This window comes from Apodemus sylvaticus, chromosome 20 (genome assembly GCF_947179515.1).
Source record: "Apodemus sylvaticus chromosome 20, mApoSyl1.1, whole genome shotgun sequence".
Lineage (NCBI taxonomy): Eukaryota > Metazoa > Chordata > Mammalia > Rodentia > Muridae > Apodemus > Apodemus sylvaticus.
The window spans coordinates 57,812,290-57,829,373 of record NC_067491.1 but is presented as its reverse complement, the minus strand read 5'-3'; the positions used below and the strand labels follow the sequence as shown (position 1 = coordinate 57,829,373).

The 17,084-nt window shown below is 38.1% G+C and overlaps 1 protein-coding gene across 1 annotated transcript in view; it reads right to left on the bottom strand.

The window, feature by feature from the left end:
* Positions 1-3,295: 3,295 nt before the first annotated feature.
* LOC127671005 (vomeronasal type-2 receptor 116-like) overlaps positions 3,296-17,084 on the bottom strand; it is a 41,980-nt gene continuing 28,191 nt past the window's right edge. The window contains exon 6 of the mRNA XM_052165647.1: positions 3,296-4,224. Coding sequence (XP_052021607.1) covers positions 3,296-4,224 — 929 coding nt within the window. The remainder of the gene's footprint in view (positions 4,225-17,084) is intronic.

Here is a 17,084-nt window from a genome sequence, read left to right as displayed (position 1 = left end):
GGAAATATGCAATCTCAGGAGCTAGGAGGTTGGGAGACCCTCTAGAACATACCAGAGACGTGGTATGAGCGAATCTCAAGACACAAAGGAAAGGACCTTAGATGAAATGTCCAAAAGTGGGGAGAGGGAAGTTGTAGATTCTACCTCTGGGGGGCTGGAGAGATGGCTCAGTGGTTAAGAGCACTGACTGTTCGTCTGACAGTCCTGAGTTCAAATCCCAGCAACCACATGGTGGCTCACAACCATCCATAATGAGATCCAGCGTCCTCTTCTGGTGTGTCTGAAGACAGTTATAGTGTACTTACATATAATAAATAAGTAAATCTTTTAGAAAAAGACTCTACCTCTGGTAGAAATACAGGGATCAAGTGGAGGCATAGGGTTGCTGTCCCACAGTGAAAAATGCTGACCCAGGATTGTTCCTGTCTGAAAGAACTGCAGGCACAACAATGGAGAAGAGATTGAGAGAAAGAAGGTCCCGTGACAAGTCCAAATTGGACCCTATCTGAAGGGGAGGCTCCAAGCCTGACACTATTATTGATCCTAAGATGCAGCTGAATTAGGGAAAGGCTGGAATAATTGAAGAGGAGTGCGACCCATAGGAAGACCAGTCGTCTCAATAAACCCGGATCCTCCAGATCTCTCAGACAATGAACTGCCAAGCAGGCAGCATACACTAGCTGGCCCAAAGCCCCTCATACACACACAGACACATAGACACAGACAAACACACACACACACACACACACACACACACACACACACATGAGGACTCACTGAAATGGCCTCACTGAGAGTAGACGCACCTATCACTTGAGAGACTTGAGGTCCCAGGAAATGTGTAGGCCTGATGGTGTGTGGTAGGGGTGGGGGAGTTGGAGGTTGGGCCATTCCCTTGGAGACTGTGGTGGAGGAATGGGGTGAGGAAAGGTCAGAGGGCAGAGTGGGAAAGGGATAGAGACTGAACTGTAAAAATAAATTGGGGACTAGTAATAATACTGATAATAATAAATAAAAAATATGAAGTACCATTGGTAGCTTTACCACTAGAACAAATAATCACAAAGAGACTTGCTAAGTACAATTTCTAATTATATCATAAAACAGATATGAGACTGAGTCTCAACCTTTCTAGGACATCTGTTAAATATCATGAAACTCTACATTCCATAAAGACCCTTAACTGTAAATATCTGTGTTTACAATTAAAATAATTAATATAAAAAAGAATTGTTTTAGTCTCCTTTCCTTAGGTTGATTTGCCTTGTCCTAGTCCAATGAGATGGACTTTTTTTCTTAATATGATTTGCTACTATGTTTTGTATTTATCTTGTAGAATCCTATTCTTTTCTAATGAGAAAAAGAAATGGACTAGATCCAGAAGGGATGAGAATAGAGAGAAACCGGGAAGATTAGAGTGGGATAAAACTGTAATCAGGATATTTTGTTTAAGAAAAGAATCAATTTTTAACAAAAGGGATAAGTTGCCAATGGTTGGTGAATATGTGAGTTGGTAATAAATGTTTAAACTGAATTAAAGTACAGTAAATAAATGAGTCCATTATAGCTATTAATAGCAGTCTTTGGTTCAGAGAGAATAAAAAATATTCCCCTAAAAGATTTAGACTGCCAAAGCGCCTGATGGTTATCTAGACAAGTAGCTTTTAGTTGAAGACAGATAATTTTGGCTTCAAGGAAGATTTTATCAGTAGAAAAGGAAAAACATAGGAGAGGAAGCAGAGAGGAAGGAGTGAAGGAAGGAAAGAAGGAAGAAGGAGGGAAGAAAACGAGAGTATAATGGAGTTAGTTTATTTTCCTTTGAAAGTAAAGAAAGATGCCTTTGAAGTTCTGAAATTACTATAAATTCAGTGAGAGCAGTGATTCTCAACCTTTGAGTCATGTCCCCTCTGTGTTCACAGGACTCTTCACAAGAGTCACCAAATACCTTTGAATCAGGAGATAATTATCTAATGATTCATAATGGTAGCAGAATTATTGTGATGAATTATCCATGAAAATAATTTTATTATTGGAGTAACCAGAATATTTGGGAATATATTAAAGGTTCACAGAGTTATAGAGCTCGTGAACCACAAGTTTAAGATGGTCAAGCAAATTTTAATTCATGTTAGGAGCAAACCATTACATTTGTGAGTTTTGGGTAAGTGGTCTGCTAACTTAGTATGAAAAATGTGGGTTACATGCCCACATTTTGAATAGATTTTAAAAGTAAAGAATTCTATGTGCTAAAAAATTATGCATAATTTTTAGAGCACATTGTTTGTTTGCAAAGACTCAGCATTTAATCCACTGTTATCCTCATATGGTGTCAAGAAATAATTTTAGATTTTGAGATACACAAAATTTTCAAAATGTGGTGGGAAGAGTTTAAAGGACACTTTTCATAATTTTGGATAAGAAGGTAGAGAATAATGGTTAGAGTGATGTCACAATTAACTTATGGTTCTAGAGGAACAAGAATTTTATTGGTCAATATAATCATGTTACACATTGTACATAATGTAAAGCAGTGTCAGGTATTCGCCCACATGATGCTGACCTCAGACTCAGAGAACTAATTGGTTATTTAGCAGGACAGACATCAAGATGAGTCACATTTAGCTATGCCATGGTTTCTGCTGATTGCTGTTTCAGGACTTCAGTTGAAATAAGAACAGTACTGAAAGATTTGAAAATATGAAAATTTATGAGGAATGTTTTGGTATGAAGTTTTATGTGGCAGTCAAACAGTGTGAAATTCCTGACATGTGAAACTGTTAGAAATCAATGCCACCAGAAAGACATTGCATAGTCAGCACTGGGAGAAATGAAAAGGTCCTTAAAGGAAAAAACCCCACTGGTTGAAGTAATTAATATGATTTAGAAATAAGAACTTAAAGAAAAAGTCCCAGGACCATCACATGATTTGGTGAATAGAGTGTCCTTACTGCAAAATGTGAGAGATTTCAATAGGAAAAATTAATTATTTAAGTCAGTGGAAACAATAAGAGCTCATGCAATCATATCTCAATGTTATGATTGTTTTCAAAAGGGTTTTCTAAAGTTATATTACATATGTTTACTTATTTTGGGGACTGGAAATGCACTAGTCCAACTTCAGAAAATCAATTCCTTACTTCACCATGGGGTTCCAGGGAATTAAGCTCAGAATATAATATCTGGTGAGAAGAGGCCATACCCACAAAGCCATCACAGGAAAACATGTGACCTAATATGTGATGGTCAGAACGGTAGAGATCCAGTGAAATTCAGTTTAGATGAAGAATCATGTGAACTATGTTTTAAGTAAATATTTGCCCCTGTGGTGTCTTTCATCCCTGTTACGAGGAAGTGTGTTTAATTCTGGCCTAAACAAAACAATGTAGCACTTAGGGACAAAGATTACAATTAGAATGCTTGCACTGGAAGCCAGGATAGAGAACATTTCCATAGCTACCCTGACCTTCCCAGTGGTGCTGTGGTAGACAGGGAGGAACGTGACCCATACACTGCAGAACACAAGCATGCTGAAAGCCATGGACTTGGATTCATTAAATGTGTCAGGAAGGTTCCTGGACAAGAAAGCCATGAGATAACTACTCAAGTCCATGACTCCCAGGTAGGCCAGAGCACAGTGGAAGGCAACAGCTGAACCCTTGTTGCAAAGAATGATGATGTGTCCCTGTTCAGAGTGAGCATCCATGTCAATAAATGGAGGGGATGTTCCCAGCCATATGCCAGAGAGAAGTACTTGTATCAGAGTGCAAGCTGGAATGACACATTTAGAGACCTGTGATATCTGCAACCATCTGATCTTTCTTCCTGGAGCTGTAATCTTGAAGGCCATAACTACAGTGAGAGTTTTGGCCAACACAGTGGATAGAGTCACAGTGAACAGAAGTCCAAACACGTTCTGTTGCAGGATACATGTGGCTGTGTGTGGAAGACCAAGGAAGAGCAATGGACAGAGGAAACAGAGTGTCAGAGTGATGAGCAGGATGTAACTGAGAGATCTGTTATTGGCCTTGACTACTGGAGTGTCTCTGTAGTTTACAAAGACTCCAATAGTAAGAGCTGTGAGAGTAGAAAATCCAAAGGACATGAATGTGAGTCCCTTCCCCAAGGGATCATCATAGGCCAGAAAGGTGACAGTTTTCTCCAGGCAGTGTGTCTTCTCTGCATTTGTATAATGAGTTTCTGGACAGTGCACACACTGATCCATACCTGGTGGAAATGAAGTTGATCATGAATGCATGGTCAAGTTTCCCTTTACCCTACTACATTTTATGCTTCAAATTCATTGGATTGTTATTACAACCATGTTCCCTTGTCACTTTTGGTATAGAGATATGAGTATTCTAAAGTGAATAATCACACAAGGTAAGGTTTATACTCCTTTCGAAAAACCCCATGAAGAGTATCCTTTTCTGGAGAAAAGGGTATTTTTCACATTATACATTATAAATATATCACTGAGGAAAACATGCAGGAACTGAAGGTAGAATAAGGAGGTAAGAACTGAAGCTGAGTCCACTGGGGTGTGGGGCTGCCTGCCCTGCCTCTACTATTTTCCTTGACCTGATTTGTTATGTAGCTTATGATCACCTCCTCAGAGCTGCACCAACCCAGTGAGGCAGCGCAGCCCACAGCAACCACTAAACATGAGGATGTATAAAACTTTTTGCTACAGTCCAGCTCTTCAAAGGATTTTCAATTGTGGTTTTCTTTTATTACATAAATCTTGATTGTGTCAAATTGACAATGAAAACACCCATAAAATCTCATACCTAGAGCCGATTTATTTTAGTTGTATATTGAAGTATTCTTATTTTTTGCTTTTTACCTCTCTTTTATTTATATTTTATAATACAGTTGAAGCATATATTTTCAAACTAGAAAATACCAAATTACATGGCAATAACTAATTCAATGTTTATGCCAGTTCTCAAAAATATTTCTAAATTTCCAATAGAAGATGCGAATTCAATTTTGAAATAGACATTTTTCATTGAATTTCTTAGTAAAATGATTTTTTAGTCTGGGATATATGACACAAATTCATTTTTATTTATAAATTTTTTTCAGTTTGAAAATATTTTCTTCTCATGTGATCTTGGTTGGAAACTACTAAATATGTGTTCAAAGCATTCCTTATCTTTCCCCAGCCCCTTTCATTTTTGATGGAAGGAAGTTCTCACAGGTGTTATAGTGAATATATGGATGTTTGAGAAAAGTTAGTAGGCCTTTTCTCTTTTAACTTCTTCTGGATTCTGTGATGAAATTAAGGGTAGAGTAGGGGATGTAAGTTCCTTTTCATATTGAGATAATTTCGTGGCTCTTAGTTTACTGTTTTGAAAAACTTTTTGAAAGATTTTCAGGAAAACAACTACTTAAATAGTTAAATTTATGTTTTCTTTGTTTCTCCAGAATAGATTTTAAGAACTAAATCTTTGTGAATAAAACTCAGAGGCGAAAAACAAATGCTCCTAATATTATTTAATCACATATTTCTTGTCACAAATAACTTTCCGTATTTTTGTAAAAAGGCTTCATTTCAAAAACTATTTTAGTTTCACTTTTCCTTAAAAGATACAGAAACACTACATTTACTTCTTTTTACACTCAGCTCTACATTTGTGTATCTTTCTTATGCTTTCTTAAACTCTCCTGTCAAATAGTTAACATTTTCTCAATGTGACTATTCATGCTAATGTAACACTTTTAAAAATATCTGTTCTGCTCTGTTGTTAGATTATTTTTGTTGCTTTGTTATGCTAGCTTTTAATATTGTATCTTAGAAACAATATTCATTAATTTATGGCAACTGATCTATAAGACAAAATTTATTTTGTATAAAGCTTATTGTTTGTCTTGAAATATATGTTTATTATATTTCCCTGTATTCAAATTCCTTTGATCAGGAATTTCTTTAACTTTTGACTGTTCAACATATATGTAGCTGTATTTTTAATCAATACAATCTGATACTGTGATGTAGGTCAAAACCTTTATTCTATGCCATCCCTCCAAATGTACATATCTCTAAAGTGTCTGAACTTCAGTGTGTAATAAAGGAAGCATTTTGGGGAGACAGTTGAAGTGGTCCTTCCACAACCACATTAAATTCGTAAGTGAAATTTATATGTCTTCAATCTGCATACAGGAACTATAACCGAATTAACAGGCAATTAGGTAGTCTATATGTAGCAGAGAAATACCTTATATAAAATATTTTACTGTCAAATAATAGAAATTAATACATGAGGAAATATAATTATCCAGAAATCTGCACCAGACTTCTATTCTCCCACTACATCTCTGCCCAGGTTCATCAAGCCTGTTGATCCAGAACCAAAACATTTAGATTTCTTTCCTTCTCTAAACATCCCTGCCCAAAGAACTTTGTCAGGCATGGCTCTGAGGAGATCGTCCCTGCCAGATATAAAATTTTCTGCCAAGTCTCCTGCCATTTTTTAAGACCTGCTATTCCAGAACCATATAGCCCAAAAATATACACCAGGGGTCTGTCACACCAAGATCACAGTGGTTAGCCAAAATCTCAATATATATCATAACTGGAACATGCAGTGACTAAAGCATCTAGATGGCTGTAGGAGTTCTCTAGTAGAGTTTTTTGGGTCACTTAGGTAGACTATCATGTCATCTGCAAATAATGATAGTTTGACTTCTTCCTTTCCAATTTGTATCCCTTTGACCTCCTTATGTTGCCAAATGATTTATTGTTTTATTATTTAAAAAAAATCTAGATGGCTAAAGGCATGAAACTAACTCAAACAACAAAATTCAAGAATATTATGACACCAACAGGGCAAACTTACTCTACAACAGCAAGCCCTGCAAATCTTAACACAACTGAACCACGGTGCCCTTAAATCCAGTCTTATGAAGATGATAGATGCCATTAAAGAGGAAAGAATAAAATGCTTAAAAAAGAAAAGGAAAACACAATCAGACAAATATAGGGCTTTACAGAGGAAACAAATAAATCTCTTAAAGTAATAGCAGAAACTACAGTTAACCAGGGAAGTAAGTAAAGCTGTTCAGGAAATGAAAGTGGAAATAGAAGCCAGAATGAAAATACAAACTGAGGGTAAACTGCAGATGGAAAACCTAAAGAAGCTTACAGAACAACAAATGCAAGTATCACCAATAAGATAAAAGGATATAGGAGAGAATCTCAGGCATACAAAAATAGAAACTGGCACATCAGTAAAAGAAAATGTTAATGCTAAAATATCCCTGAAACAAAACAGCCAAGAAATCTGGAATACAAAGAAAACATGTAACCTTAGAATGATAGGAATATTAGAAGGTAAAGAATCCCAGATCCCAGGGTGAGAAAGTATTTTCAACAAAATTATATTAGAAAAAATCACAATGTAAAGAGAGAAATACCTATAAACATAAAAGATGCTTGTGAAACACAAAATAGAGTGGGCCAGAAAAGTCCTCTCTCAACAAAATAATGAAAATACAGAATGTAGAGAACTAAGAAAGAATAAGCACTGAGGGAAAAGACCAGGTATCATTCCATGGCAGACCTGTTAGAATTGTGCCTTTTCAATAGATTCTCTAAAAACTGAAGGGCCTGGACAGATATCTTAAAACCTATCTGCCTTCACTCAGGAACTGAGCACCTGGGCAGCTTTTGTCTGCCAGCCCTCTGGGCTCTGGAAGGTGTGGAAGGAGAGAAGCCCCGCAGCCATATTTGCTGTCTGCAGAGACACAAAAAGATCACTAGGTACTGTAACACCCTGAGCCTTAGAATTCTGGTGGTGCAAACCGCCAGGGGTCTGCCTGCACTCAGGAACTGAGCACCTAGGCGGCTTTTGTCTGCCAGCCCTCTGGGCTCAGGGCCTGTGTCCTGCCCAGGAAGCTGTAGAAGGAGAGAAGCCCCACGGCCAAACTCACGGTCTGCAGGGACACAAAAGGATCTCTAGGTACTGTAACACCCTGAGCTTTAGATTTCTGGTGGTGTAAACCGCCAGGGGTCTGCCTGCACTCAGGAACTGAGCACCTAGGCGGCTTTTGTCTGCCAGCCCGCCAGGCTCTGGAAGCTGTGGAAGGAGAGAAGCCCCGCAGCCATATTTGCTGTCTGCAGGGACACAGAGGGATCGCTAGGTACTGTGGCACTCTGAGTCTTAGATTTCTGGTGGTGCAAACTGCCAGGGGTCTGCCTGCACTCAGGAACTGAGCACCTTGGCGGCTTTTGTCTGCCAGCCCGCCGGGCTCGTGAAGCTGTGGAAGGAGAGAAGCCCCGCAGCCATATTTGCTGTCTGCAGGGACACAAAGGGATCACTAGGTGCCATAACACCCTGAGCCTTAGATCTCCGGTGGTACAAACCACCAGGGGTCTGCCTGCACTCAGGAACTGAGCACATATGCGGTTCATCTGCAAGCCTGTCAATTGTAGGACATGCGTCCTATGTGAGAATCAACAGAGGGAGTGACCCCCACCACGACTTCTTCCCTTCATAATAGAGCAGACAGAGAACACTTGGTTGACCTTGACAACCTAAGTATAGCATTGCTTGAGGCAAAATTGAGAAGGGCTCCAAAGGCACAAAAGAGGAAGCCAGCATATCAATAATCTGTGCCAGAAGAAACCCAGTCATCCAGTGTTGCAGAAATAACCTTAAAGATCCACAGTAGGTTGAAGCTCCAGCCAGTGACAATAAGATAATCTAACTCCTGGGAGAACCAGATGGCTAAAGGCAAACATAGGAACGTTACTAACAGAAACCAAGGCATTATGGCAACATCTGAACCCAATTCTCCAACATTAGCAAGTCCTGGATACCCCAACACACCAGAAAAACAAGATTTGGATTTAAAATCACTGGTCATGATGCTAGTACAGGAACACATGAAGGACATACTTAAAGAAATTCAGGAGAAAATAGATCAAAAATTAGAAGCCCTTACAAGGGAAACACAAAAATCATTGAAAGAAATTCAGGAGAATACAAAAGCCAATAAGGAGGAAACGCAAAAATCACTTAAAGAAATACAGGAGAACCTTGATCAACAGGCAGAAGTCATGAAAGAGGAAACACAAAAATCGCTTAAAGAATTAGAGGAACAAACAAACAAGCAAATAACAGAACTGAGCAAAAATTTTCAGGATCTAAAAACAGAAGTAGAAACAACTAAGAAAGCACAAAGGGAGACAACTTTGGAGATAGAAAACCTTGGGAAGAAATCAGGGACCATAGATGCAAATATCAACAACATAGTACAAGAGATAGAAGAAAGAATCTCAGATGCCGAAGATACCATAGAAACCATGGACTCAACAGTTAAAGAAAATGCAAAATGCAAAAAGCTTGTAACCCAAAATATCCAGGAAATCCAGGACACAATGAGAAAGCCAAATCTAAGGATCATAGGTATTGATGAGAGTGAAGATTTACAACTTAAAGGGCCAGCAAATATCTTCAACAAAATTATGGAAGAAAACTTCCCTAACCTAAAAAGAGAGATACCCATGAATATACAAGAAGCCTACAGAACTCCAAACAGACTGGACCAGAACAGAAGTACCTCCTGTCACATAATAATCAAAACCCCAAATGTACTAAACAAAGAAAGAATACTTAGGTCAGTAAGAGAAAAAGGGCAAATAACATATAAAGGAAGACCTATCAGAATTACACCAGATTTCTCACCAGAGACCATGAAAGCTAGAAGATCCTGGGCGGAGCTCATGCAGAATCTAAGAGAACACAAATGCCAGCCGAGACTACTATACCCAGCGAAACTCTCAATTACTATAGATGGAGAAACCAAGATATTCCACGACAAAACCAAATTTACACAATATCTTTCTACAAACCCAGCCCTACAAAGGTTAATAGGGGGAAAGCACCAGTACAATGAGGGAAACTATACCCTGGCAAGAGCAGGATATTAAGCTTCTTTCATCAAACCCAAAGAGGATAACCACACACATATAAAATTAAAATAAAAAATGTTAGGAAGCAATAACCACTACTCATTGATATCTCTTAACATCAATGGACTCAATTCCCCCAAAAAAGACATAGACTAACAGACTGGTTACATAAACAGGACCCTACATTTTGCTGCTTACAGGAAACACACCTCAATGTCAAAGACAAAAACTACCTTAGAGTAAAAGGCTGGAAGACAATTCTACAAGCAAACGGTCCCAGGAAACAATCCGGAGTTGCCATTCTAATTTCAGTTAAAATTGACTTTCAACCTAAAGTCATCAAAAGAGACATGGAAGGTCACTACTTGGTGGTCAAAGGAAAAATCCAACAAGAAGAACTCTCAATCCTGAACATCTATGCCCCAAATACAAGGGCGCCCTCATTCATAAAAGAAACTTTACTAAAGCTCAAAGTACACATTGCACCTAACACAATAATTGTGGGTGACTTCAACACTCCAATTTCACAAATGGACCGATCAGGAAAACAGAAACTAAACAGGGAGACAATGAAACTAATTGAAGCTTTGAACCAATTGGAGTTAACAGATATATATAGAACTTTTTATCCCAAAGCAAAAGAATATACCTTTTTCTCAGCACCTCATGGTACATTCTCCAAAATAGATCATATAGTTGGTCACAAGACAGACCTCAACAAATATAAGAAGATTGACATAATCCCATGCCTCCTATCAGATCACTATGGAGTAAAAGTGGTCTTTAGTAACAGTAAAAACAACAGAAAGCCCACATACACATGGAAACTGAATAATACTCTACTCAATGATACCTTGGTCAAGGAAGAAATAAAGAAAGAAATCAAAGATTTCTTAGAATTTAATGAAAATGAAGGCACAACATACACAAATCTATGGGACACATTGAAAGCAGTGCTAAGAGGAAAACTCATAGCTTTGAGTGCCTTCAAAAAGAAATTCGAGAGAGCTTACACTAGAAGATTAAAGGAACAACTGAAAACCCTGGAACAAGAAGAAGCTAATTCACCCAGGAGGAGGAGAAGACAGGAAATCATCAAACTCAGGGCTGAAATCAATCAAGTAGAAGCCAAAAGAACCATACAAAGAATCAACAAGACCAAAAGCTGGTTCTTTGAAAAAATCAACAAGATAGATAAACCCTTAGCCATACTAACCAAAGGGCACAGAGAAAGTATCTAAATTAACAAAATTAGGAATGAAAACGGAGATATCACAACAGAAACCGAGGAAATTCAAAAAATCATCAGATCCTACTACAAAAACCTGTACTCAACACAACTGGAGAATCTGGAGGAAATGGTCATTTTCTTAGACAGATACCAATTACCAAAATTAAACCAGGATCAAATAGACCATCTAAACAGACCCATAACCCCTAAAGAAATAGAAGGGGTCATAGATAGGCTTCCAACCAAAAAAAGCACAGGACCAGATGGTTTCAGTGCAGAATTCTATCAGACCTTCAAAGAAGACTTAACACCAATACTCTTCAAACTCTTCCACCAAATAGAAACAGAGGGAACACTAACCAACTCCTTCTTCGAAGCCACTATTACACTGATACCAAAACCACACAAAGACCCAACTAAGAAAGAGAATTTCAGGCCAATTTCCCTTATGAATATCGATGCAAAAATACTAAATAAAATTCTTGTCCACAGAATCCAAGAACACATCAAAACGATCATCCACCATGATCAAGTAGGCTTCATCCCAGGGATGCAGGGATGGTTCAATATATGGAAATCCATAAATGCTAACCACTACATAAACTCAAAGAAAAAAACCCACATGATCATTTCATTAGATGCTGAAAAAGCATTTGACAAAATTCAGCATCCTTTCATGCTAAAAGTCTTGGAAAGGACAGGAATTCAAGGCCCATATCTAAACATAGTAAAAGCAATATACAGCAAACCGGTAGCCAACATCAAACTAAATGGAGAGAAACTTGAAGCAATCCCACTAAAATCAGGGACTAGACAAGGCTGCCCCCTCTCTCCATATCTTTTCAATATAGTTCTTGAAGTCCTAGCTAGAGCAATTAGACAACAGAAGGAAGTCAAAGGGATACAAATTGGAAAGGAAGAAGTCAAATTATCACTATTTGCAGATGATATGATCGTATAGTTAAGCGACCCTAAAAACTCTACTAGAGAACTACTACAGCTGATAAACAACTTCAGCAAAGTGGCTGGCTACAAAATCAACGCAAGCAAATCAGTAGTCTTTATATATTCAAAGGATAAGCAGACTGAGAAAGAAATTAGGGAAATGACCCCCTTCACCATAGCTACAAACAGCATAAAGTATCTTGGGGTGACTCTAACCAAACAAGTGAAAGACCTATATGACAAGAACTTCAGATCTCTGAAGAAGGAAATCGAAGATCTCAGAAAATGGAAAAACCTTCCATGCTCGTGGATTGGCAGGATTAATATAGTTAAAATGGCCATCTTGCCAAAGGCAATCTACAGATTCAATGCTATTCCCATAAAAATCCCAACACAGTTCTTCATAGAGCTAGAAAGAGCAATTCTCAAATTCATCTGGAATAACAAAAAAACCAGGTTAGCTAAAACTATTCTCAAAAGTAAAAGAACTTCAGGGGGATTCAATATCCCAGACTTTAAACTCTACTACAGAGCAATAGTGATAAAAACTGTATGGTATTGGTACAATATCAGGCAAGCGGAACAATGGAATAGGATTGAAGACCCAGAAATGAACCAATACACCTATGGTCACTTGGTCTTCGACAAAGGGGCTGAAAGCATCCAGTGGAAAAAAGATAGTCTTTTCAACAAATGGTGCTGGTTCAATTGGAGGTCAGCATGCAGAAGAATGTGCATTGATCCATTCTTATCTCCTTGTACCAAGCTCAACACCAAATGGATCAAGGACCTCTACATAAAACCTGACACACTGAAACTAATTGGAAAAAAACTGGGGAAGACGCTGGAGGACATGGGAACAGGGGAAAAGTTCCTGAATAGAACACCAATAGCTTATGCTCTAAGATCAAGAATTGACAAATGGGACCTCATAAAACTACAAAGTTTCTGTAAGGCAAAGGACACCGTCAAAAGGACAAAAGGTCAACCAACAGACTGGGAAAGAATCTACACCAACCCTAAATCCAACAGAGGGCTAATATCTAATATATACAAAGAACTCAAGAAAGTAGAACCCAAAGATCCAAATAACCCCATTAAAAAGTGGGGTACGGAGCTAAACAAAGAATTTTCACATGAAGAACTTCGGAGAGCTGAGAAACACCTTAAGAAACGTTCAACATCATTAATCATTAGGGAAATGCAAATCAAAACAACCCTGAGATTTCACCTTACACCAGTCAGAATGGCTAAGGTCAAAAACTCAGGAGACAGCAGGTGTTGGCGAGGATGTGGAGAAAGAGGAACACTCCTCCACTGCTGGTGGGATTGCATGATGGTGCAACCACTTTGGAAATCAGTCTGGCGGTTCCTCAGAAAACTGGGCATGTCACTTCCTGAGGACCCTGTTATACCACTACTGGGCATATATCCAGAGGATTTTTCAGCATGCAATAAGGACACATGCTCCACTATGTTCATAGCAGCCCTATTTGTAGTAGCCAGAAGCTGGAAAGAACCTAGATGTCCTTCAACGGAGGAATGGATACAAAAAATGTGGTATATTTATACAATGGAGTACTATTCAGCCATTAGAAACAATGAATTCATGAAATTCTTAGACAAATGGATGGAGCTGGAGAACATCATACTAAGTGAGGTAACCAAGTGTCAAAAGATCAATCATGGTATGCACTCACTGATAAGTGGATATTAGCCTAGAAACTTTGAATACCCAGGACATAATCCACAAATTAAATGATGTCCAAAAAGAATGGAGGAATGGGCCCTGCTTCTGGAAAGACTCAGTGCAAGAGTATAGGGGAATTCCAGAACAGGGAAGTGGGAAGGGGTAGATGGAAGAATAGGGGGACGGAAGAGGGCTTATGGGACTTGCGGGGAGTGGGGACCCAGAAAAGGGGAAATCATTTGCAATGTAAATAAAAATAAATTAAAAAAAAACTATGAAAAATCACACATGCCAACCTAGAGTCCTATACCCAGAAAAACTGTCAATCAAAACACATGGAGTAAACAACCATAATTCAAGACAAGTCTGGATTTAAACAATATCTATCCAAAAATCCATTCCTACGACAAAATGCTAGAAGGAAAACTCCAACAGAAAGATGATAGCTAATTTTAAGGAAATACAAGAAATAAGTAATTCCATACAAGGAAAATCAATTTAAACACACACACAAACCCATATACACACAACACCAACATCAAATAATAGGGATAAACAAACACTGATCATTAATATTTCTCACCATCTATGGATTCAATTTCTCAATAAATGACACAGACTAACAGAACGAGTACAAAAACAGCAACTATCTGTACTGGCTGGTTTTGTGTGTCAACCTGACACAGGTTGGACTTACCACAGAGACAGTTGCTTCATTTGAGAAAATGGCTCCATGAGATCCAGCTGTGGGGCATTTTCTCAATTAGTGATTACAGGGAAGGGCCCCTTGTCAGTGTTGCCATCCCTGGTCTGGTAGTCTTGCTTTCCATAAGAAAGCAGGCCAAGAAAGCCAGGGATGCTAGCCCAAAAGTAACATCCCTCCATGGCCTCTGCATCAGCTCCTGCTTCCTGACCTGCTTGAGTTCCAGCCCTGACATCCTTTAGTGATGAACAGCAGTGTGGAAGTGTAAGCTGAATAAACCCTTTCCTCCCCAACTTTCTTCATGGTCATCATGTTTGTGCAGGAATAGAAACCCTGACTAAGATGCTTTCACTTTGCTGTATAAAACAAACATCTCAGCAATACCAATAGACATTACCTTAGAGTAAGTTCTGAAAAAAAATTCCAGGACAAAAAACCCTAGAAGTAAGCTGAAATAATCATTCTTATACTTATTAAAATAAACTTCCAACTAAAATTAATAAAAGGAGATGGGAATGGATAATTCATACTCAGCAAAGGAAAAATCTACTAAGATGATATTTCAATTCTCAACATGCATACCTCCAGTTCAAAGGCCTGAACATTTGTAAATGAAACATTGATAAAGCTTGAACCACATGTCAAACTCTGAACATTACTAGTGGTTAATTTCAAAACCCTGTTTTCACCAACTGACATGTTATTTAGTCAGAAACTAAACAGAGAAATAACAAAACTTACAAACATTATGAATCAAATGAACTTAAAAGGCATCTAGAGAATATTTCACACAAACACAAAAGAATATACTGTCTTCTCAGCACCTGATGGATTCTTCCCCCCAAAATTTACCAGATAATCAGTCACAAAGCATCCTTCATGGATACAAGAAAATTGAAACATCATTTTTTCTGTTATGAGAGAACCTTGGAGGAAATTTGGACTTCAACAACAGAAATACCATGAAACCTAAACACTCATGAAAACTGAAGAACTCATTACTCAATGATCTCTGGATTAGGGGAGAAATAAAGAAATTTTTAGATTTCAATAAAAACAAATCACAGCAAACCCAAATTCTTGGGAAACAGTAAAAATATTGCTAAGAGGAAGGATCATTGCACTGAGTGTCTTTATAAAGAATTTAATTTGAAAATTCTCAAAAGAGTAATTTAAACATATATGTGAGAGCTCTAGAAAAAGGAAATACCAGGAAGAGGAGGTAAGAAGAGGAAATAATCAAATCAGGGCTGAAATCAATCAGTTAGAGCAAAAGGAATAAAATTAATCAATGAAGACAAGAACTAGTTCATCGAGAAAATCAATAAGATAGACAAAACCTCACCATATTAACTACATAGCAATCATATCAAAATAAATAAAACCCACACTTGAGAATTCTTTGTTTAGCTCTGTACACCATTGTTAATAGGTTTCTTTTGTTCTCTGGAATCTAACTTCTTAAATTCTTTGTGTATATTGGATATTAGCCCTCTACCGGATATCCGGTTGGTAAAGATCTTTTCTCACTTTGTTGGTTGCCATTGTGTTTGTTCTATTGACAGTGTCCTTTGTCTTACAGAAACTTTGTAGTTTTGTGAGGTGCCATTTGTCAATTCTTTATCTTAGAGCATAAGTCACTGGTGCTCTGTTCAGTAAATTTTCCCCTGTGCCCATGTGCTCGAGGCTCTTCCCCACTTACTCTTCTATTAGTTTCAGTGTATCTGGTTTTATGTGGAGGTCCTTGATCCAATTGAACTTGAGCTTTGTACAAGGAGATAATAAATGATCAATTTGCATTCTTCTGCATGCTGACTACCAGTTAAACCATAACCATTTGATGAAACGGCTATCTTTTTCTCACTGGATGGTTTTAGCTACTTTGTCAAACATCAAGTGACCATAGGTGTGTTGTTTCATTTCTGGGTCTTCAATACCATTGCACTGATCTACCAGCATGTCACAGTACCAGATTACCATTCACTTTTTAAACACTATTGCTCTGTAGTACAGTTTGAGGTCCAGGATGCTGGATTCCCACAGAAGTTCTTTTATTTTTGAGAATAGTTTTTACTATCCTGGGTTTTTTTGTTATGCCAGATGAATTTGAGAATTGCTCTTTCTAACTCTGAAAAATTGAGTTGGAATTTGGATGGGGATGGCATTTAATCTGTATATTGCTTTTGGCAAGATGGTCATTTTTACTATGTTAATCCTGCCAATCCACAAGCATGGGAGATCTTTCCATCTTCTGAGGTCTTCTTCAATTTCTTTCCTCAGTGACTTGAAGTTCTTGTCATACAGATCTTTGACTTGCTTGGTTAGAGTCACACCAAGATACTTTATATTGTTGGTGACTACTGTGAAGGATGTTATTTTTGTAATTTCTTTCTCTTGCTGAGAAACACCTAAAGAAATGTTCAACATCCTTAGTCATCAGTGAAATGCACATCAAAATAACCCTGAATTTCCACCTCACCCCAGTCAGAATGGCTAAGATCAAAAACTCAAGTGACAGCAGGTGCTGGAAATGATGTGGAGAAAGAGAAACACCCCTCCCCTCCACTGCTGGTGGGACTGCACGCTGGTACAACCACTC